At 53.9% G+C, this 23,549-nt stretch overlaps 1 protein-coding gene across 9 annotated transcripts in view; it reads left to right on the plus strand.

Annotated features, from left to right (window-relative positions):
- Positions 1–23,324, plus strand: part of ARHGEF10 (Rho guanine nucleotide exchange factor 10) — a 102,909-nt gene extending 79,585 nt beyond the window's left edge. For all 9 annotated transcript variants that reach the window (XM_025886307.2, XM_073902245.1, XM_073902250.1 and 6 more), the window contains 7 exons: positions 634–720; positions 2,300–2,505; positions 3,032–3,189; positions 8,182–8,324; positions 12,109–12,283; positions 18,948–19,070; positions 21,575–23,324. In XM_025886307.2, coding sequence (XP_025742092.1) covers positions 634–720; positions 2,300–2,505; positions 3,032–3,189; positions 8,182–8,324; positions 12,109–12,283; positions 18,948–19,070; positions 21,575–22,080 — 1,398 coding nt within the window. In that variant the 3' untranslated portion in view covers positions 22,081–23,324. The remainder of the gene's footprint in view (positions 1–633; positions 721–2,299; positions 2,506–3,031; positions 3,190–8,181; positions 8,325–12,108; positions 12,284–18,947; positions 19,071–21,574) is intronic.
- The last annotated feature ends 225 nt before the right edge of the window (positions 23,325–23,549 follow it).

Raw genomic sequence — 23,549 nt, forward strand, 5'->3', positions numbered from 1 at the left:
GGGCTGGGGGTCCTCACTGTGCCTGGTGCATTCTGCCCAGTGGCCATCAAGGGGCTAGGGGGTCCTCACTGTGCCTGGTGCATTCTGCCCAGTGGCCATCAAGGGGCTGGGGGTTCCCTGCTGCACCTGGTGCATTCCAGGCATTGTTAGTTACTTGAGGGCACACGCCTCAGGTCTGTCTGCTCTGCTGCCCTTTGCCTGGCCATATTCAGTGTCCGCAGTGGGTCACAGTTAGAGGCCTTGTGTCTACTCTTACTTCTCCTTTCTGGGCTCTGGCCGACACTCAGCCCTGGAGCTCCTGGGAGGGCAGGCGGGTGGGCAGAGGGGAGGAGGTGCGGAGTGTGCGCCCTCCCGCCGCACCCAGGAAGTGGCAGCCACCTCAGTGCTGTCTCATGAAGGACGTTTGCGGTGTGTGCCGGGGTGTGAAGATGCAAGAGTAAAAAGACTGATGTTTGCCTCTAAAAAGCTGGTTTCTGAGATCTGTTCTTTTTCCCGTTTTAATCTGCAACAAGTAATAACCTGCGGTTTCTGTGACTAAATGTCAGTAGTCTCTTACCCGCTTGAGACACTGTGTCGCCAGGATGTCTCCCGGTCCTGTTTTAAATGTGGGTGTTTGATTTTATTCCCCATTAGATTGAATGTGCTGCTTACAATCCTGAACCTTGCTTGAATAATGAGGCTCAGCCGGATTCGCTGTCCACCGCACACGGCTTCCTGTGGGTAAGACGCACTGTGTGTCTATATTGTGGGTTCCTGAGAGGTCCATGGTTAGTATGGGTTTGAGAGGTTCAAATGCAGAACTTGCCGTTGGTCGCCGTGTGTCTCAGGCTGTGTTTATAAACTTGGAAGTCACAAACCACGAGAGGGAACTGAACGCTTTTGGAAAAGGTGTCCAAGTCTCAGGAATTAAAATGTTTCTTTCTTTTTTTTTTTTTCATCTAAAGCTTTGCCAGATTAGATTCAGCCCAGAGACAACCAATTTAGCTAATGTGAGAGTAATTTAAGTATTTCTTCAATTTGGGTGGTTAAATTGCGTGGGATTTTTTACCCCCCTCCAAGACATTGCTGGCTTTTTACACTGGAAACTTTGCAATTAAAATTAATTTGTTGCAAATGAAATACTGCATTTGAATTATGCTGCCATTGCAGTGGGCCTTTCTGGTTCTTGCAAACGGGAGACGATCCTTGTGCACTGTGTTTTGAGGTCTCCCGGGGTGCCCCCCAGACCTCTCCCCGATGGGTGCCCTGCTGTCCTCCGGCACCACGCCCTGACCACCTCTCCCAGGCACCCTGCCCTCAGGTGACCTCTCTACCTTCCCACAGCCCCAGCCTCTGTGTGGTCAGTGCTCCTCCCTGAGCGTCGAGAAGGAGCAGGCCAAGTAACCGGGCCGTTCTGTGCACCCAGCTGTGAAGGACTGGATGGGCTTATTTCCCTAAGGTTTTCGAATTTTAGCAGAGAAGTTTTCCCATCACTCAGACCATAGTTGGTGCCTCATTCCCTCTCCTGCTCACATCCCCACCCCGCTCCCCCCGCCAGCCCAGCGGGGCTTGGAGGTTTGGCACCCTTCCCCTGAAAGGCTGTCAAAGCAGGACGCTTCTTTGTGGCGTGGAAATGCTTTGGTATGAGTATGAGGGGTGGGACAACGTTGCCAAAGCTGGCCCAGAGGGAACGGGAGCTGGGAGCCTCAGTGCCCCCCCCGCCCCCCCACCGCGCTCCGGGCTGGCTTTCCCTCCAGGACCCTGAACGCTTTGTCCTGCTGATTCTTCCGTTAACAAGATGTGACTCTTTCCCACTGAAAAAACAATTGGACTTCAAGTCAGGAACGAAGCTTGTGGGGTGTCCAGTGACCCGGCAGATAGGTTTGTGGGGGTGCCCACCGCCCACCAGCGTCCCAGGGCCAAGGCACAGCACCTCGAGCTCACATGCTGGTGACCACGCTGGGGGGCGCTCTGACGCGCTCTCTTTTTAAGGCCCTGTTTCCCTGGGTGAGCGTGTCTGACGCTGGTGTTAGTTTAAGACTGGTTCTCATCTGCTCTGAAGCCTTTGCGTTGTGCCTGAGCCGGCCACCACCACAGGGATAGAAATAGGAATTAAAACAAAAACAAAACTGGGCTCTCGTTATGAAAATTAAAAGAGAAAGTAACCCCATACGCTGAAAAGGAAAGGCGGGCTCTGCGAGCAGATGGTGTAAACAGCTCTTGATTCTGTGAAGTATGTTGGTTCCTGTGGCGATACGAAATCACCTGGAGGTCAGGGGTCCGGTGCTGTGGAAGCTCCAGGCCCTCCTCTCCCCCCCAGATCGGAAGCTGCACCAGCCAGATGGGCCAGATTGCCGTCGTCTCGTTTCAAAACTCCAACCCCAAAGTCATTGAGTGCTTCAACGTGGAGTCTCGAATCCTGTGCATGGTGTTCATCCCTGCAGAGGAGCGGCACGCGGAGCCCGAGACCGCGGCCGGGAGAGCACCGGGCGTGCCCACCGTCTGCCTGGGGACCGAGGAGGGGAGGTGAGCCCTGCGCTGCTCCACGACAAGCCCAGTAGGTCGGTCACCCGCCCCATCTGTTAGGGGTTACACCATGTGGTGGGATTGGCTCGGTCGCTGCCCGCCCAGGGGAATGACCGCAGGAAACCCCCAAGGAGGAATGGCGACTGCAGGGAACGTCCCAGTTCTGCCTGGCGGCTTTCCCTGACCTGTCTCTTCTTGGTCCTGCTTTTACAAGTCGCTGAGTGCTCATGTTTGGAGTATACCAGGGCCTGGTCTGTGCTGCACGGGTACGGAACCCTGCCACCGTTCAGAGGCACTTTACGGTGGTTTTCCTGATGTGAACTCACTAGGAAGAAGTAATTTCTTCCACAATTTCTCCTTCACAATACGGGACGAGATGGGTGGCAGCAGTGTGTGCGTGCGGGGCGGGGGCGGGGAGGGGCTGGGGCAGTGCGGGGAGTTGCTGTGCACGCTTGTGTGGGCCCTGCCTCCCAAGTGCACTCCCGCCCGACACATGCACTTACTGGCTCTTGTGTCTCTCTTGAAGCATTTCTGTGTATAAAAGCAGTCAAGGCTCCAAGAAGGTGCGTCTGCAGCACTTCTTCACCCCGGACAAGTCCACGGTCCTGAGCCTCGCCTGCACACCCCAGAGCCTGTATGCCGGCCTGGTCAATGGCGCCGTGGCCGTCTATGCGAAAGCAGAAGGTAATTGTGTCTACACTGCGTGTGGCACGTCTACATGTCCAGTCTTGTGGTGGTTTCTGGGGGTTTCCTGTGGACAGAGCTTCATATTCCTGGGTCACGTCCCCGCGAGCGTCTATCAGCACACGTCCCAAGGCACATGCAGCTTGCTCAACCTCGAGAGGACAGTGCGAAGCGCAAGCACCCCCAGCTGCCCCCAGCTGCCCCCAGCTGCATGGGTGGGAAGTGGTTTCAGACATGGGTCTCCCGGCCCACGCCCCCCAATTCCACAAAGTGCTGAGGTCCATGTGTGTCCTTATCCCGACGGCCGAGACCCCAGCCACCTCGCTGCCCGTGCCCTCACTCAGGGCTGCGAGGCTTTGTCTTCTTGGGTGGAAGGGACCGCAGGCTGCCCGCCTGAGTGGCTGGACCAGGTCTGCGCCCAACAGTAAGGACCGCCTGGATGCACGTGCTGGCTGTCGTCCCTCCCGCTCAGGCTCCTCCTCTTGTCTCGGGCTTGGCCCAGGGTTCCGGTGGGTTCCGGGGACACCGGAGGGCCACAGTGCGGGTCTGCAGCCTCCTGGCGCACGTGGGTGTCTCCAGCGTGGGCACCGGGCCGCGGCTCCTGGCGGTGGAGGCAGGGAGCCGTACAGCCGCTCTGCCTCCTGCCTCACCCACAGCTGCAGAAGGGAGCAAGTCCCCACTTCTCCCACCCGGGGACGGAGAGTTCACCGAGGGTAAACAGCGCTCAGGGTGCCCGGGGAGCACTGGGAGGTGCCGGGTCCGAGCCTTCTACAGGGAGGCGGTGGAGCCGAGCCTGAGGGACGCCCCTCACTGTCCTGGGGCAAGGGAGCCCTGCCTGCACACCCAGGGATAGAGAGCTGGGAAGGGCGGGAAGCCTGTGTGCCGTCGAGACCTGGGAGCACCCGGGTTTAGGGCCCCGCCAGCAGGTGTGCCCCGTGGAGTGAGCACTGTGGCTCAGACGCATGGTTTCTGCATGGGCTCAGCTGTATTTAGAATGAAGTACGCGTTGCTTTAGGTGCATGTGAATATTTACCATGGCATCGCTCTGTGTTTCTTTTCCCCCGTTGTCTCTGGCTTGGGTGGCTCACTCAAGGTGTGCTTTCTGCCTCTCTGGCAGAGATGGACTTTCATGGGAATTGCTAAAAATCTGGAAGTCTGAAAGTACCATAATTTCAGTCCCGTCTGCTCAACTTCCTAAATTGATTTGGGATATTGATGTGTATTTCTCCCAGTGCGATGAATTTATTCAGCGTTTATATTTATTTAATTTGGGGCTGGTGAAACCTTCTCTCTATCCTCCAGCTGTACTGAAACATAATTCACATATAGCACAGCGCATGTTTAAGGTTTGGATCCATGTATGCGCTGCAGAGCCATCGCCACTGCGTTAGCTAACTCCTGCCTCCTGTCACGTATGTACTGTTTCTCTTCCCGTGGTAAGAGCACTTTGGCCCCTCTTTCTTAAAACTGGGATGCTCATAACGCAGTGTTGTGGACTCAGGTCTGTGCGGTGCATTGAGTTCCCCAGGACTCACCTTCTGGCTGCCAGTGTGTACCTTTAAGCACCATCTCCCCCACCCACACCCCATCCTCTATGACCCCACCCCCACCGTATTTCTGCGAGTTGGAGGTTTTTAGCTTCCATACATGAGTGAGATCATGTGGTATTCGTCTTTCTCTGTCTTACTGACCTCACGTAGCATAATGCCCTCAAGGTTCATCCATGTCCTTACAAACGGTAGGGTTTCCTTGTTTTTCATGGTGAATAATATTCCACAGCACATCTCTGTCCAGTCAACCATCGATGGTCACTTAGAGCTTCTCCATGTGCTGGTGGTTGTGAATAATGCTGCAGCAAACGTGGGGGTGCAACTACCTTTTCTGACTGGTGTTTTCATTTCCTTCGGATCAGTCCCCAGGAGTGGGATTACTGGGTCGGAGGGTGGCTCTATTTTTCGTCTCTCGAGGAACCTCCACGCTGTTCTCCAGAGCGGCTGCTTGGTTTACGTTCCCACGGACAGTGCACACGGGCTCCCTTTCCTCCACGTCTTCGCCAACCCTTGTTACCTCTTGTCTTTTTGAGGATGGCCATTCCCACAAGTGTTCCATTTCTCTGCTGCTGAGTGTGTTGAGCGCGCGTTCATGTGTGCACCCGTGGGCCGTCTGAATGTCGTCTTTGGGGACAGGTCTGTTCTCGGCTGTTGTGTTCTCCGAGGTGGGAGACTTGCTGGAGGCCACCGCCCTTGCACCGCTTCTCAGCCAAGCACTGTTGCAAGTCTGACTTTTTAGGGAGCTTGAAATCTGGAATTCTGCAGGAAATTAGTGTCAGCTCAAAACGGGGCCCTGCCGTGGTTGGGCAGCCTGGTTGAGCACTCTGGTCTAGAGTGCAGACTCCAGAGACAGGCTGTTCCCAGGCAGGTGGACTGTCAGCTGGAGTTGACGCCCACAGCCCCAGTGCCCACTGGTGTGCCCTCCCTGCTGCCCTCAGGGGATTTTGTGCAAGGGCCCAGAGCACAGGACCTGCAGAAAGAGTAACTTAGGTGCTCAGAGAACAAAGTTCAATTGTTAGAAGTTAATCCTTAAGCAAAATAACATGTCTGCAGCAGATTTCTTGCTCCAGAGGACTTGGCAGTGGCCATGTGACGGCTCTCCAAGGACGCAGACACCATGGGGCAGTCACTTGGAGCACTCATCCTCGGCCCTGCACTCTCAGGCCCTTGTGTGTGTTGGGGAGAATTGTATCTCCACCCCGAACTGCTGTAATCCCATCGGAAGTGAAGACTGCAGGGCTTCTTAGGGTTGTGAGTCCTGGATGAAAAAGCCTCTGTGCTTGTGTGTGCACATGTGACCATGTGTGGGTGCACGTGGGACTGTGTGTGCACATGTGACTGCATGTGTCACTGTGCATGTGTGTGCATGTGGGACTGCGTGTGTGTATACGTGTGTGTGCACGTGGATCTACTCACATGTGCATGTGTGACTGCATGCATGTGTATGCATGTGTCGCTGTGTGCACGTGGGACTGTGCACACGTGACTGGGTGTGTGTGCACGTGGGACTGCCTGTGCACGCATGACCGTGTGTTTGCATGTGTGTGCACGTGGGACTGCGTGTATATGTGTGTGTGCACGTGGGTCTGCTTACATGTGCATGTGGGACTGCATGCATATGTATGCGTGTGTGGCTGTGTGCACGTGGGAGTGTGTGCACCTAGGACTGTGTGTGCACGTATGACTGTGTTTTCATGTGTGTGCACGTGAGACTGTGTGTATATGTGTACACGTCGGTCTGCTTACATGTACACATGTGCACACGTGACTGCATGCATGTGTATGCATGTGTGGTTGTGTGCATGTGGGACTGTGTGTGCATGTGTGACTGCATGTGTATACATGTGTGTGCACACGGGTCTGCTTGCATGTGCACGTGTGACTGCATGCATGTGTGTGCACGTGGGACTGCGTGTGTATATTTAACGTGTGTGTGTGCACGTGGGTCTGCTTGCATGTGCACGTGGGACTGCATGCATGTGTATGCATGTGTGGCTGTGGGCATGCCTGACTGTGTATGCACATGGGACTGCATGTGTGTGCATGTGGGACTGCATGCATGTGTATGCATGTGTGGCTGTGTGCATGTGTGACCGTGTGCGTGTGTTTAACCACACAATGATACCCTGGTTTCGGTGCAGATCTTACAAGTGAACGGCAGGTCAGTATCCATTGGAACTGGTAATTGTCCGGCAGCATCTTTTGGCCTAACTGCAGCATAAAAGCATTTCCAGTACAGTTGAATCATAACTTGAAAGTAGGCTACAAAGTTCAAAACTTGACTAGGTGCCTCTTGGCGTCGGCACCCCTCGGCTTAAGACAGTTACTCATAAACAGGGTTTGGATGAAAAGGTTCAGTGGTTCAAATATAGAACCCAGAAGCAAGCACTCGGTTTGGAGCCAAGACCTTGCCCCCTTCCTTCAGCAGAGTGCTTTATTTGATTAGGATCTGAGGCGTTGGCAGACTAACGGTTATAGTTGTGTTCTTAGGCATCGTGGCTTAATTAATTGTTACTTTGAAAATTGAAGAATTTATTTTAATGTTTCACGGGGTAATTACACACTTTGAAAACGTATGTGAAGTCTTGCTTTAAATATTTTTTATTGCCATCCCAGTTGCCTGTTGACTCACACTTCATATAAAGTGTGACAAACCTCATCAGTAGGCCTTTGGAAATATTTTCAAAGCAAAATATTTCATCCCTGCCTGTGCCGGAGGCATGGAGCGAGTTCGTGAGAAGTGAGGGAAGCCTCTTCCCCCAGTTCTGACTTTTTTTTTTTAATGCACTGAAGATGTGGTGGGTCCCGATAACACAGTCTGTGGCCAGGGGTATCTCAAAAGGAAGAACAGGTAATTGGGAAATGTAAGCCTCGTCCCACGCTGATTCAGATATAGAGCTTTGTACTGACGACCAAGCCGTTTCGTGTGTTGTCGTTGTAGATGATAGGACTCACTGGACACCTGTGTGCTGGGCACGGCGCTGAGCTCTTTGATCGCTTGGTCACTCCTCACGCTCTCATGCAGCCTTGGGGGCGCGTGGTGGTATTGTCCCCATGTTACAGGGAAGAAAGCCGAGACGCAGGTTGAACGATTCATACCAGGCGGCCGGACTGGGCTCAGAACATTGCTCCATTACTGAGTCAGTTTGTCTCATGGACATGGTGCCAACTCCTCGAGCTCTGGATACCCAGACCCAGGTGTCAGCCTCAGAATTACCAGTGGTATTTTGCTTGTTATTTAAAATGGTCTGTGGGGCGCCTGGCTGGTTTGGTTGGTAGAGCCTGTGACTCTTGATGCCGGGGTCGTGAGTTCCAGCCCCACGCTGGGTGTAGACCTTACTTAAAAAAAAAAAGACAAGCCCATAAAATGATCTCTGATCCTTTCCCCCAGGCCCTGTGCACAGATAACTGAATCTGAATGAAAGTAAAATTTTTTTTTAAGATGGATCCTGGAATTCCGAACCTCAGAAAGTGATAAAATTAGGCGTCCTGCCGGTTAGAAGTCTTGTCACGACGGAGGACACGCTGTGGGCAGCTTCTGGGGGCCAGGTGTTCACAGTCAGCACCGAGACCCACGCGATAGAGGTAAGTCGTTCTAAGTGAGTCTCCGGCGTGAAAGAGATGCGTTTCTAGAACCCGCCCCATTTAAGCTCCAGTGCTGGCGGTCAGGGAGCCCCTGGTCTGTGGTGGAGGCAGGCAGCCTCTTGCCCATGGCCCTGCACCAAGAGAAAAGTTCCTCCTAGATCTGTCTGTGAAAGGCAGGATTAACTAGGTAATTCAGCTAACCATCATGTGGCTATGTGTCTGTGGAAGAATTGTTCATCGTTTACCTGCTAATTAACACAAACACACTATTTTAAAAAAATGTATTTAGTATGAACATAATAGTCTTCGAGGACACGGGGAAAATTGGCCCCAGGTCAGGTGGCCCTTCCAGTCAGTGCAGCGCTGGGATTATTCGGTGAAGGATCAGGAGATAGTGCGCCATGTGGAAACATGGAGCCGTGCCCCAGGCCCTGGGTCTTTTCCCTCCTAAACGTTCCAGATGGAGGTAATTTTAAAACATAAACAAAATCACAAACTTAGATAGAAAGCCATAGAATGTTCGCATTACTCTGCAGTGCGGGAGATTTCCTAAGCCAGACACATGCTCTGAGGTTGCCATAATAAAACAATGAACGTGGTCGTTTTAGAACGTATTTTGTTCACATTTAATAAGTGTGCGTGTTTGTACAGAAAGTTTTGTAAATGACAAATGGAGAAAATACCGTCCATCTCTGTGACCAAAAGTTAATGTCCTTAATAGAAAAAGAGTTCTTACGAAACTTGAAGAAAAAGAAGCCAAGCTGTCCATGACCATTCCTTACCTCCTCTCTACGTAAACCCAGATACTAACAGTAGTACTGTTTTCAGCCAATAGAATGAATCACGTCATGACTAAAAATTTCTCCAACTATCACATGAAAGGTAGTAGAGAAAGGAACCCATTCAGGGGAGGGATCACCTTGATCTCCGCGAGCACGGTGTGGGCTCGTTGCAGTGACTGGTGTGAACCTCTGCAAGTTTGTGAGTAACTGTAGTCATTATGGACTCCTGAAAATGTTTGTCCAGACTCTCCTTAGAAAGGATGATCCGTTCAGCAGGGTAGGGACCTTCAGCCATTTTGCCAGTGCTCACTGAGACGTGTTTTAAGACATGCGTGAAGCCTACTTTGGGACACACTTGGCGGCATGTTCTGTGATCTTAGAAGGTGGGGTGTCAGCCTCCGGCCCGGAGCTCCTTCATGTGCCAGAGTGCAGGCGGACAGTGGTTGGGAGCGGGCAGTCCCTGCGGACGTGGGAGATGGTCGTAGACTGCGCGAGCCCACTGAGGGGCAGTGGAGGGCGCGCTCTGGGAAGGTCACCAGGTGCCACAGCCAGACCCGCGGGGTGCAGCACCTCCCGTTGGACCACAGATAGCTCTTCTGGGTTTTGTCCTGGATGTGCCTCGCCAGCATCCTACAAGACGGAAAGACAGCCACTCGTGGCTCTGGCCACGCAGGCTGTGGGCAGGAAGACAGGAATCATGGCTATGATGCCAAGAACACAGAGCGCCGACAGAAGTAGTCTAAATTATTCCCGCCTGAGAACCCGCATGAGGCCGGGCTGTCCAGGCAGAGCAGGCATCCCTGGAAGGGAAGGAGCAGAGCACCTCGGGTGGGAGAAAGGCGTGGGCGAGTCCAGCGGCGTGGTGGGAGGTGCAGTTGGCGCAGGTGCGGGCAGAACCCTGAGGAGCCGGGGCTTCTCTCCCCGGGACCTGTGAGTCCTCGTGGGGGGCCTGTCGGGGTTCACCATGCTGGAGGCGTCCCACGGAAAGCAGAGAGTCTGGCTGGCTTTCTTGGGGCGCATGTGTCCTTCCTGCCAGGACGCCCCCCTGCCGTGGGCGATGGTGAGCCACTGAGGGATTTAATGTGCAGGTGTTCTGACCTTCCTGTTCTCTGAAGGTCGGTTTGCTGGCAGTTTAGGGGGGTGCTGCCAGAGACCACCCATATGGAGGAGAGAGTCGGGCGGACCCCACGGGACCCATGGGCCTGCGGAGGGTGCGGCTCCGGGAAGAAGCACGCGGCAGTGGTCATGGTCAGTGCACGACCCCAGCACCCCTGCGCTCCCGTGGCGCTTTGCACAGCACAGATGCGCGTGACATGACCAATAAGACAGAGGACGGACGATGAACAGCAGGGAATGAATCACTTGCTGGAAAGCAGTGAAAGGTGGATGTGGCCCAGGAGCACTCCTGGGAACATTCTAGAAATAGTTCTGGGCCCCGGGCCTGCTGGATTCGATCGAGGGCCAGCAATCTGTGTTGCGTCACTGTGGTGACGTGTGGCAGTGACCGCGGGCAGTGCCAGCCTGTCCTCACAAGGGGAGGGGGAGCGTGCAGGGGTGCGTGCCCATCTCCTGCGGCCCATCCTCTGCCGCCCCATCAGTCAGCCCCGCGGGCAGACACGTGGCCATGGGGTGTAGTTAACCCTCCGCTTCCTGCAGCCCTCACATCGGGAATTCTGTACTGGTTCCTGAGAGACAAAACGGAACTTTCTCCCCGAGAAGCCCCCAGAAGAGTGAAGCCTCATCTGTGCCCGTGATGGCTGTGTGGAGTGGGGCGTCCAGGCCAGCTCGGAACATGGGGTCCCCACTCCCTGTCTGGGTTCCTCGGGGTGCAGGTGGACAAGGGCTCTGCTGCTAACTGCGGTGGAAACGCCTGTGTTCACCCTCCGCTCAGCTCACGGCGTGCCACACAGGGTGCGTGGGTTGGGTGAGGGGTGAAGCCCGGCGACCCCTTTCTGTGTGGGGTGGGCACACAAGATGTGTAAACACGGCTTCCTTGGTGGGTGATGGGCTCTGAAAACCCCCCTGTTCCATGATGTTGGGGAACAGCCGTGAGATCAGAGAGGCAAGCCCATCTCGTTTCCCGCCGGTTGGAGGATTGTGCGGGATTTGATCTGCCGCAGAGCTCAGGGGCTGCTTTAAGATGCCGTGTCTACACACCGATTCTGCAAGCTTCACCCCTGCACGCCCCTTCTCCAGACTTGCCAGGGAGTGCCGCTCGCTGCCCACCTGGGGCTCCCCATCTATGCTGCAGCCAAGTTACAAAATTCTCCTGTCACGGGTCTGCGTGGAGCAGGGTCGGCAGGATGGAGCCAAGGGGCCAGAGCTCGGCCAGATGCTCGGGAAGGAAGGACCTGGTCCCGCAAAGAAGTAGCAGGTGGCTTTCAGGGACCAGGCCGGGGTGGGTGCAGACTCAGAGCCCCGCGGGCAGCCCACGAGGGTTCGGAGCAGTGGGGCCTGGCAGGCCTTCACAGGGCTTGCCCGAGGCCAGGGCGTGGGCCTGCATTCCCTGCGCAGGGTTTGGGGAAGGGGCTGCCGGCTCCACGCTGGTGTCCCAGGGAGCTGGCTGGCCGTCACGTTCCCAGGCCTTCCCACTCTCCGCTCCTTGTGTCGCTCTTGCTTTCCCGTGCTCGCCAACCTGCCAGTGACTGTTGGGCCCCACCTTGGTGGTGGGTAGGCCTTCCAGCAGGCTCTTGGGATTCACGGTCGCTGGGAAATACCGTGAATACTGCTTGGGAGCGGGAACGGGGGCAGTTCGATTGCTACTGTGTGTCTTGCCGACACGGAGGTCCCTGTGGTTTTGGAGTAGTAGCCCCCTCGCTGTAGGTCCTTGGGGGTCACGCTGAGCCCCTCTGGAGTGCCAGCTGGCCACTCGCGGCCAAGACAGCTGTATGACCTGGGGGTTAAGCTGCGGCACAGAGGGCCAGCTCAGCAGGCAGTGACGTGGTGGCAAGGCCCCCACTGCAGCCAGAGCCCCGTGCATCAATTCTCCTTGATTTTTCCAGAACCAGCTCGAGGCCCACCAGGAAGAAGGCATGGTGGTCTCTCACATGGTCATCGCTGGCGTGGGGATCTGGATCGCCTTCACCTCCGGGTCCACACTTCGCCTCTTTCACACTGAGACACTCAAGCATCTGCAGGACATCAACATAGCCACCCCCGTTCACCATATGCTGCCAGGTAATTAGATCCGGACGGGGAGGGTCCTGAGGGAGAGGGTGGGGGGCGTGGAGTGCAGGCGTGGCCCCTTCCGGGCAAGGACACAGGAGTGAGTCTGTGCGTTAGCATAGAGCCAAATTAGAGCGTGGTTTTTATAGCTCAGAAGCCTGTGACCATAGACATTGCTTGTAGTTGAGCCAGGTAAGACCAGACCCTGGGAGCAGGGACCTCAACTTGATGAACAGAAGGAAAAGAGTCACTTTTCAGTAGAGAGGGCTCTTGGGGGAAGCCAGAGATGCAGCATCTCAGCTGGGAGCCCAGCAGGCCCAGAGCGGGAAGGGTGCCCACAGCAGAGGGGATGGAACAGGCAAAGGTGCAGAAATCGGACTGTGAGGACAGCCGGTAGCTCGTGCGTGCACACGTGGCTAGTGTGTGCATGTGCATACGTGTAGTGTATGTGCTGCACATACAGAAACATGGGAGTAGCGTATACATAAGCACGTAGCCAGCAAGTACAAGCAGGCACCTGGTACGTATGAGCATGTCGTTAGCGTGTACACACGTGTAGGTGTAGTCATGTGGCCGGTCTGTAAGCGTCTAGCCAGTATGTATACACTTGTATTTCAGGTAGCTGGTGTGCACAAGCACGTAGCTAGAACATACTCACGTACCTGGTTTGTATAAGCATGTAGTTCACATGTGTATGTTGTGTATAAACATGCAGATGGTACATGGGTGTAGCTGCTGACTATGAGCATGTGGCCGGTGTGTGTGCGGACACGCAGCTGGTGTGTGCGGACATGTAGCTGGTGTGTGTGCGGACGCGCGGCTGGTGTGTGCGGACGCTAGGCTGGTGTGTGCAGACATGTAGCTGGTGTGCGTGCGGACGCGCGGCTAGTGTGTGCGGACATGTAGCTGGTGTGCGTGCGGATGCGCGGCTGGTGTGTGTGCGGACGCTAGGCTGGTGTGTGCGGACATGTAGCTGGTGTGTGTGTGGATGCGCGGCTGGTGTGTGCAGACATGTAGCTGGTGTGCGTGCGGATGCGTGGCTGGTGTGTGCAGATGCTTGGCTGGTGTGTGTGCGGACACGCGGCCGTGTTTGCGGACATGTAGCTGGTGTGTGCGGACGCGCGGCCGGTGTGTGTGGACATGTAGCTGGTGTGTGCGGACACGGGGCTGCTCTACGTATGCATGTAGTGAGCACACGTGGGCACATCATTGGTCCGTGTAGGCACCACTAGGTTATGCAGGCGCGTGGCCAGGACCTGCAGGCACGTAGCAGGTGTGGCGATAAGCAGGTGGCCGTTGTGTAGGAGGAGACAGACGGAAGGAAGAGGCTGAAGAGTTTGTGGGGCCGCGAGTTTGCAAGGGCAGGAGCGGGGCAGTGGGGACCCGCCTGTGGTCCAGAGGGGCACACCTTGCAAGCAGCCGTGAGAACCCAGGGAGAAGCAGAGTCCGCTGGGGCAAGACTGACAAGGGAGAGGAAGGGCCAGAAAGTCTGAGATTTGGGGCCTGGGTTTTTGGGAAGAACGTAAAATCATCAACAGACATGGGGTCACAGAGAGCCAGTTTGGGGAAGAGTATCCGTTGCATTTGGTGCTGAGCAGAGCAGCCTCGTAGGAAATTGGAAGGGGGTCCGGCGCGTGGGTGGGGCGTCAGGAAAGGGGCCACAGTTGGGGAGTTTGATGGGCGATGAGTGATGAGGGACAGGGGACAGGGCAGAAAGTGTCAGGTCAGAGCATGAGATCCCACCCTCAGGAGGTGAGAGGAGCATATGCAGAGTCAGAAAGAAGGGGTGTCAGGAGCCCGGAGAGCCCTGCGGTGTGCATCCAAGGGGCCGGGAGGGGAGGACCAGGCGGGGGACAGCCGAACACATGGCCTGAGTGCTGGTGCGCGTGCGCGTGCGCTTGCACTTGTGTGTCCATGAGTGTGGGTGGGTGCATGTGTGAGGACTGATTGTGTGCAGATGAGAGTGTGGGTTACGTGTGTGTGTGCATATGTGTGAGGGAGGAGCTTTGCTGCAGATATTTTAAGAGCAGTGGGGACCAGGGAGGTAAAGAGATTGAATTTAGATTTCAGTTTGGAAAAGTTAATAGCAAAAGGCTAATAAGCCAGATCAGAGGACCCCAATCAAGTTGACTTTACATGTTTGATAGGATTTTAAGTTCTGCAAGCCCATAAGTGTGAAGAAAACCTCCTGGAAGTTATCTGGGTCCCCTGCTTACGTAGGCAGTAAAGCAAGTTATCAAAATCTCACAGATTCAGTGCAAATTATATTCTGGCCAGGTATCCTGTGTATACATATTTATTTTTGATCCATCATTTAAAGGAAGTAAGACTGTGGTGGTACCACTGGGAGGTTTTGTTTTTGTTTGGTGGTTGATGGTTGATTGATTGTCCATTAGTGATTGGTCGGTTGGTGGTTGTTGATCAGTTGGTTGATAGGTGGCGGTTGGTTGGTTGGTAGTTAGTTGGTGGTTGGTGGTTGGCTGGTTGGTAGTTGGTCGGTTGGTGCTTATTGGTTGGTTGTTGGCTAGTTGGTATTTGGTTGGTGGTTGGTTATTGTTGGTTGGCTGGTTGATGGTGGTTGGCTGGTTGGTAATTGTTGGTAGTTGTTGGTGGGTGGTTGTTAGTTGGTGGTTGGTTGTTGGCTGGTTGAGGGTTGTTGGCTGGTTGTTGGCTGATTGGGGGTGGTTGGTGGTGGGTGGTGGTTGGTAACAATTCTGAAGACGTGTGTAGCTTCAGCAGAAGGTGTGAAAGGAATAGTTGCCGTTGATGCATGAAAAACAGGATAAAGGGTCAAGTTCCAAAAAGACTGCCTCTGACAAGTGAAACATTGGTGTTGGACATGGGGAGGGAGGAGTTGAGGGTGGATGGGGGCGGGAAATAGGGTGGGTGACACATTTGGGCTTGGTGAGTGCGTGAGAGCAGTTTCTTTGCTGTTTTTACGTCTTTACTGGGATGTCTGACCCACAGAGCTGTTTCTGGCGTGCGGCTCCTCATTTTGACGTCTGTGTACATTGTGAAGGGCTCAGTGCAGCCAGGCTAACGAGCACATTCTTCACTTCGTAGTTGCCGTGTGTGCACACGTGTGCATGTGGCGAGGGGATCAGGTGCAGGGGGCAACTCTGTACAAATCACGTCCTGAAGAATGTAGGCAGTTTTTGTGTCGTGAGGACACCAGATTTACAGAACAGACAATTGACGTTGAAGGAAATGGAGGACGGCCTCCTGGCTCTGTGAGCACATGGGTGCTTCTCTGGGGATGATGGGTTTTCTCTTCACACACGCTGGTGGAGCAGATGTTTGCAGTGGGGGTCTGTGGTCGTGGGTGGCAGGAAACAAAGTCAGATTCACCCGTAACCAGAACGGGCAGCCGTCTTGTCCATGAGCGGCCGGGTCCTTCCAGGGGGACAGTGGGTGGCTGCTGCCAAGGGGCTGCCGCCTGAGCCCCCGAGTCCTGCCTCCGCTGTCCCCAGCCTCACCGGATAAGCAGGCCCGCCAGTGGGAGCCCGGACCCGCTGGCACCCTGCCCTTGCCCCCCGAGGTCACGGCGGGTCCAGGCCCCCCACAGACTAGCCGAGACACGCCCCAGGCCAGCACCTGTCTCCAAGGACTGTGAGCCACCTCCCCCTGCCGACCTCAAGTCCACGCGGCGTTTACAGGCCCACGCATGGGTGCTGTTTCCTCCGTTCCTCGTGACCGTGTTCATGGCTGGTTTTACCCTCCATTAATGACTCCCTTGTTTTCCCACCTGCGTGGCTCTGTGAGTGCTGATCATGGACCCACATGGGCGCTGGCAGCACCGAGAGGGTGTGCAGCGAGGGCCTCGGGCATCTGGCAACACCATTTCCCCGAGTGCACTCTCCGTGGGCCAGATGCCGGCGTCCACCCTGGGCTCGGCTCTGCCCCTGCGGTCCCAACACACGCTCCCTCCGACGCTGTCTGCCGGGTCCGTCTGTCCTGGGTCTTCATCCCGGTGTCCATCTGCCGCTGCAAAAGCACAAAGTGAGCATCCCGTCCAGACCGGGCCGTATGGTTTCCCGAAGTCGCTTACCCCCAGTGTCTGGGGGCATCTGACGCCCCCCCGCACACCCTGTTCACCCCGGAGGTTGTCTTCCCGCCGTGGCCCGTCAACCTGGAAGGAGGAGGAGGGTGTGGAGAGCAGAATTCAGTCCCACTAGAATGCTCTTGCACCTGTTATGCTTCCCACCGTGGCTGTTGAATACCGCGCTCGGAAAGCCGTGACCCAAAATTGGTCTGGTTTGCATTGCATTTTGTGCGTTAGAGAACAAGATAACCAAAGAGCCATATCCTCCTTTCCTCCCACCCGTGTCACCCTCAGGCCAGTGTTTCCCAGTGACAAGTGTTGGTGCACTCAGCTTTACCTTCAGGTGACTCTGCACGTGTTTGTGCTACGCGGACGTAGGCACATTGGAGTCCACTGGGCTGTGTCACCCCCGGGACACTCCTGTCCGTGACCGCCCAGTGGCACCCGCACACCTGCGCGTTCTGTGTGTGCACAAACATCCAACCTCCAGTCTAGACTTGTGTCCTTGACGTGGCTCAGGTGGGATGTGTCGTGTACATATATACATAAAATTACCCTTTTGTGCTCTTACTGGACTATCAAATTCCAGTAGGTTCTAAAGATGAAGACTTCCCACGCTAGAAAGAACAAAATTTGAAAATAAAATCGATATTCTATAACTCAGGCCCTTTGTTGGACGTGAACAAAGCTTCACGGAATCTGGGTCATCCTTGGGGATCTGAGCATGCTCCCACTTGCGGACTCTAGGATTGTGCAGACTGGGCAGGGTTGCTGTCTTCCACTCCGAATTCAGTTCTGAAAACACACTCATGCTCTTTGGCACTGACCACATCACAGATCACATTGTCTAACAAATGACAGTGAACTTGTCCGTGACGAGCACGCACATCTTGTAGAGCAAACTTCTGGGTTATGAAGGCATAGAATTTACAGCAAACACATTGGAAGGAGCTTTGTGAATTGTAGGTCGCAAGCAGTCACAGTTACCCCGTGATGGAGGTTTTGCTGCGCTGTCCGGAATATTCAAGGGAAAATATTTTGATGGAAAAGTTCCGAGAGGTCATGTTAAATCAGCCTTCCTGTGTCCCCACTGAGTGAGCACATTGCCTGCCAGGAGGGACCTAGCCACATAAAATGGCTAAATTAGGATTTTTTAAAAATCAGTGTGACTTTAAAAAAAAAAAATACACATTGACCACATCAAAAGCATCAGCAAATGAAACCAGACTCAAGATTATTTGTGAATTAGGAAGCAAAACTGAGGATTGGGGTTTGGTGTCTTCCTGCATCCTGGTGACATCCTGGGTGGGCCAGCAGCGAACCGGTTGGCGGCTGAGCCTGGGTGAGCCAGCAGCTGGGCCCTGCCTGTGTGCTGTGGTTATGTTCAGGGCTGGAGGTGCAGAGAGAGTCCCAGCTGGTGCATTTCCTCCCACACTGAGGCTCATTGCTGCTTCTGTTCCTTCTGTGGGTGTGTTTATTATGAGCACGTGGATAAGCCTTCCAGTATGTGATGTGTCACTCAGTAATAATGGCTGTGAGTTGGTCTCATTTGCTTCTGAAAGTGTCTGCACACCTGTACCTTTATGTTTTATAGATATTTTATACCTGTATGCAAAATCAACACAGAGTGCCCACCCACCTCCAAAATGAAGTCATTCAAACAGACAGATGTCCAGAATTCCTGGGGACAAAAACACTATTAGCTTTTAAAAGAACATATGTCTATATTGAGAAATAAAACCAAATCTTTTAATTTTTTTGTAAATTTTGTTTTGGTTTTGTTTTGGGGTTTTCTGGGGAGGGGGTCTTGCGTTTGTGTCTGTGTGTGTGTGTGTGTGTGCGTGTGTGTGTGTGTATGTTTTGTTGTTGCAAGAAAATTCATAAAAATGGTCATGTTATTCTGCCTTTGGCCCTGGTATTAGACCATTTGTGTCCGTGTTTTTTCTGCAAGATGGACTTCAGGTGGAATTCAGGCATATTGGAAGTAACCTTCATTTCTACAGAAGAGAAGCAGAATGTTGTTTTAAATGCCACCTTCGCTTGTCACGGGCAAACTGAACCATTCTTGTCTGCGTGTCCATGTTAGAGCAGAAGGACGCTGGGAGTCCCCAGGACTCTCCTCAGAAGCGTGGCTGTAGCGAGTCCCGCGGCGCCCAGAAGTACCCTCCCGGCCCGATGATGCCTCTGGGTCTCGGGGCCGTGGCTGTAAAACCAAACTAGACAAACAGCCAAAGCCAGGAAGGCCTGTCTGACTCCGTTGTTCCCCATGAACCTTTCCCGTGCCGTTTCCCGTGCTGTTTCCAGCAGCAGGTGCAGGAGGTCACCTGCTGTGCCTGAGCTGTGCTGCGGGGCGTGTGCGGAGACATCTGTCCTGGGCACGGTAGAGCCCCTCTCTCCTGGCAGGCGTGGGGGCTCCTTCTGCTGGGGTGCCCAGGACGGAAACCCGGCCCCTGGTCTCTCTCTTCCCTGCAGTGGAAGTGAGCACAGCGTGTGGTTGGAGAGCCCCGGGAGACCGTGCTTGGCACAGCAAGCGCTCTGGCGGGAGGCTGGTGGTGTTTCCAGGGGGGCCATCAAGTGCCTGTCCCCAGCGCTGTGTGGCTGCCGAGACCATTCCACTTCCCTCTCTCCGTCCAGGGCACCAGCGCCTGTCCGTGACCAGCCTGCTCGTCTGCCACGGCTTGCTGATGGTCGGCACCAGCCTGGGCATCGTGGTGGCCTTGCCCGTCCCGCGTCTGCAGGGCATCCCCAAGGTGACTGGTGAGTAGACGCCCCCGCAGGCCTGCGCCTCCCGGGCCCCTGTCCCGTCCTGTGCTCTCACCAAGCCCTCCGTCTGTCATGCTCTCGCATCCCGGGAGCTGCTTACACACTGTGAATTATTACTTTTTCTTCTTTTAGCGTACTCTGTAGACTGTTAATTTGAATCATCAGTTCCTACTTGTGTTTTTCTGCTGCTTATGTTAGTGGCCCAGGGAGAATCTTACCCCAAAAACGTTTTCATGTTCCCTTTGTTGCCACTTACTACTCTTTGGCATTTAGATACATGATTTTGCTCAATGGCAGTGGATGCTTTTTTTTTACATTTTATATTACAAAGAAGGAAGCTCAGCATCTGAACAAGGTTTTTTGCAATGTTGGTAGGGTTCAAATGGGTACAGTCTTTTCAGGAAGCGATTTGGCATTTTGGATCAGGAGCCTCAAAATGCTCGTGTGTCTGGAGTCAGGATTTTTCAGTTCTGAAATCTGCCTTGGGAGGCAGCTGAGTCTATGAACAAAGGCAAGATGCAAAAAAGATACTTGACACAGCATTCAGTTTTTCATAGCACAGAGTAGGGCACAACTTAAAAATTAGGGGTGAAGAGAGATTTAAGAAAATGGTTGTACTGCCATTTTAGAATATAGCGAAGCTGGTAAAAACAATGTGGAGAGCTTTGAATGATACGGAAAAACGTTACTTCTGTGAGTAAAACCAGCATGTGAGGTGTCTTAAATTTTATATTGATTACATAATATCAGCCATGTGGGAAAAAAATCTCAGAGAAAAGGATTTGTAGGAAATTCACCAGAATGTTAATAAAGATTGTGTTCCTACACCCTCTTCCTAATGACAACACCAGAATATTTCATGTGACTTCAGATGCCCTTCCTTCCTCAGCGAGCTGTGACCGACTATCATAAATAGGTCTGTAGTTTACATGAGTTCAAAAGCCACCTGTTAGGGTCAAGGATTCCAGTTTTGTTCATGTCTCCGTTCCTGTTTTTATGATGATCCACATATGGCACACACAGCATCGCATGTGATGAACACGTCCAGTTTCCATGGTGCTGGTGAAGGGGTCACCCTCCAGCTTCCACTGGCCCGGGCGGCGCACGCCCCTCCTACCTTTGGTGCCCCTCCCCCCAACCATACAGAACCCTTCGCCTGAGTTGCATATCCTCATTCCATTGATTTTTCCCTATAGTCTTGCCAGTTTGTACCTCAAAAAACCAAATTTGTAATTTCGCTGTTTTTCCCATTTCCTAGAATTGCCTCCTAACGTAGGTATTTCTCCGTAACTCTTTTTGTTTCAACGTTATTGCCGAGAGGCGTCCTCACTGGCGCGAGAGACTGTGGCTCACTCATGCTCGCTGGTGTAGGGGACGCCCTCGGCGTCCGCGTGTCTCACGGCGGCTGTTCAGTCTCCAGTGTTCTGTGTTGCTTGCGATGCCTCTGCGCGTGTTCGTCTGGCCGCCTCCGCTGATACCGGCCCGCGTCCTTCTGGGGGTGCACGCCAGGCGCGGAATCACTGCGCGTAGGAGACGCCTGTGCTCACCTTCCCTAGGTGACCCGGAGATGTTTTCCCCCCGCTTATCACGTCGGGGGACGCCTCCCTCGCTGGTGTCTGAGCCTTCCTGCCCCTCCCCCCTCCCCGTACCTGCGGGGTGTCCGCTCTGTTCATGGAGGAACGGCAGCTCACCCTGGCTAAAGAATCCTGTAATTTTATCTGCTTTGGCCAAGATGGGATGAAGGTGAGGGCTCGGGTGTGTGTCAGGCTTAAAGCCCTTGGTGAAAAAGGGCACACACCTGCCATGTCCCTGTCATCTCACCTGTGAAGCGCTTGGAAAGTGTAGACACCCTGTTCCCACCTGACAACATAGGGGCGGGGGGTTCGGGGACGGGCAATAATCCTTGTTTCAAAACAGACCTCTGGGTAGTTTCTGACATGTGCTCTTGGGTGAGGTGAGGATTTTAAAGTTAAAATCACATCACTCCTAAATTGAAAAGTCCCCCCTAAATAAATTAATTAATTAGATAGATGGATAGAAAAGTCCCCAATTTAATTAAAACAATGGAAGGAACTCATTCTAAACCCTAGAACCTTCTTATAATGAGAGATGGCAGGAAGCTGCTGGTATTTTAAGCATCTTGTGCCTAAAACAGACACATGTCTGGCACTTAATTTTTCAGTTGAGACTTAGGACAATCACATCTATCTCTGTAGCGTGGGTGAGGGGACCCTCGCACGGGGCACAGGAGCACCGCTCCTTTACTGCTCTAAGAGTCCCATGTGGGCATTAGGGCTGTAGACCATCACTCTGAAAGCTTTCTGGGAATTAAGTAGAAGTCCACGAGAATGCGACCGGGCACCATTCTGGCTTTAACCTGTCCCTTGGTATCTGAGTTCTGCATGGGTTTCTGTGGTTTGGACGAGAGAGAGATGCTTGCTGATTCCTCTGTGATCCTGTCTGTTGCATGCGGTGCTCGCGGAATGACGCCCACTCAGGAAGAGGCATGGTCTCCTACCACGCGCACAACGGGCCTGTCAAGTTCCTGGTCATGGCCTCTGCCGCTGTCAGGACAGACAAGGACAAGCCTGCAGACAGCCCACCCCCCGGCACGGAGCCCCAGGACGAAGAGCAGAAGGAGGCGCTGCCCTGCGAGGGGCCCGGCCTGAGTCCGAGCGGCGCAGACGCCATCTGGCTGGGGGACTCGCTGGGCTCTGTGACTCACCGAAGCGATTTCTCCTCGTCCTCTGGGTCGCTGACCCCCTCACAGGGCTCGGGCTCCCTGGAGCCCAGATCGGAGGAGAGCATGGTCTATGACCTCCTGCGGTTCCCCAGCGTCCTGCCGAGCAGAGGGCGGCGGGCCAGGAGGGCGAAAGCCAGCTCGGTGCTGGTGGCGTGTGGGGGCCAGGGCCACCGGCGGGTGAGCAGGAAGGCCCGGCAGCAGCGCCCAGAGGAGCTGGCCTCCTCTGTCATGGTCTGGCAGATCCCTCTGCTGAACGCGTGAGTCGGGGCGTTGGCGGCCGAGGACGGCTCTCAGCTGGGTTGGGTGACCTGGCGGGCTGTAGACTGTCTACACTGGTTGAGGATGAATTAGGTCTTTGGGGAAGGCATGTGCAATATCGTTGTGGTGTCGTGGTGGTGGGTTCCTGCCGGCCCGTCCCCTCTGTCCACGCAGAGGCAGGTGCAGCTGCTGTGAGGAGGCAGCATAAGGGGGCCGTCGGGAGCTGCGGGAGGGCACCCCGCGCTCCTGACCGCCGCAGTCCACGTACACGCCCGGGGTGCCCCAGACCGACTCCTGGGCCCTGCTACCCTGAGAATTTGCAGACTGAGAACGTCTGGGAAGATATAGCCTATTCAGTAGTATGGACACTTACTAACAATTCTTAGAATAATAACTTTACTTGATTCAGAGTCACTGCTTTTATTTATATTGTCTGTCTTTAAATTCTGGAGTAGAGTTTGTAACAATGAAGAAAGCCAGTGAACACACACCAGTCCAGTGGGTCTGCTGGACTGGTTTGCTTTCTGAAGCGAACTGGGTTTTCCAAAGTGGTACCCTGTGTGTATTGTATATTTTAACAAAGTGGTATTTTTATATTGCTTTTTTTGTCTATTAAAAATTAACAGTTAACGTTTCAGTCAATACATGATCTGTAACATTTCACAAATAATGTTTGCTTTGAACCAAAATGCTCAAAACCTCATCGACATTTGGACTCGAGCATCAACGCCAAACTCTTCCTCCCTCCTCGCGTCCAAGAGTATTGATGCCCATGTTCGAAAAGTGTGTGTTTCCCTGTTGTAGGAAATGTGCAGAGAGTGCGCTGGCCGGCTCTTTCACGGTGCTAGTCAGTGTGGCTGTGGGACGCGGGCCGAGGCGGGCAGCCCTGCCCTCAACGCGCCCCGTCCCTCAGCCGCATCTCCCACGGGCGCACAGGCTCTGCTCTGCGCTCACGAAGCCGGTGCGCACGTCCGGGTGTGCGGCTGAGCAGCGAGTCTGTGGCTCCCCACGTGGATTCATCCATCCGTGTTGTACTTACTGAGGGCTTTAAGACCGTTACTGCAGGCGTCACTGGAGGTAAATTTCTCAGCACTTTACAGATGACTAAAAATGCTAATTTTATGACCCAGCCAAATATTTTCCAAGGTGCATATATACCCCCACCGTGAAAGTAATATCTTCCCAAGCTTCCTTACATTGTTAGTTGCTATCTTAAATCATCAATAAAGTCTTTTTATTTAAAAATACAGTATTCGAATTGCCTTTTCTTCCCCCGTGAACCGTGGAGGGGCACTTACGTTCTGTTCTGGCAAGGTGAGGGATGGCCTGGTGGGCCCTTTGGGATTCAGGCACACCACCTGCCTGTTTGGGAGTTTGGTACAAACTCCAGAGACTGTCACAACCTGTGTAGGAAAGTATGCTGTGATTCGAGGCAGGTGCCGAGAAATGTTCAAGGACTCACGTACTTGCCA

The sequence above is a fragment of the Callorhinus ursinus genome, unplaced genomic scaffold, assembly GCF_003265705.2.
Source record: "Callorhinus ursinus isolate GAN/ISIS: 27379988/994484 unplaced genomic scaffold, GSC_fseal_2.0 scaffold17, whole genome shotgun sequence".
NCBI lineage: Eukaryota > Metazoa > Chordata > Mammalia > Carnivora > Otariidae > Callorhinus > Callorhinus ursinus.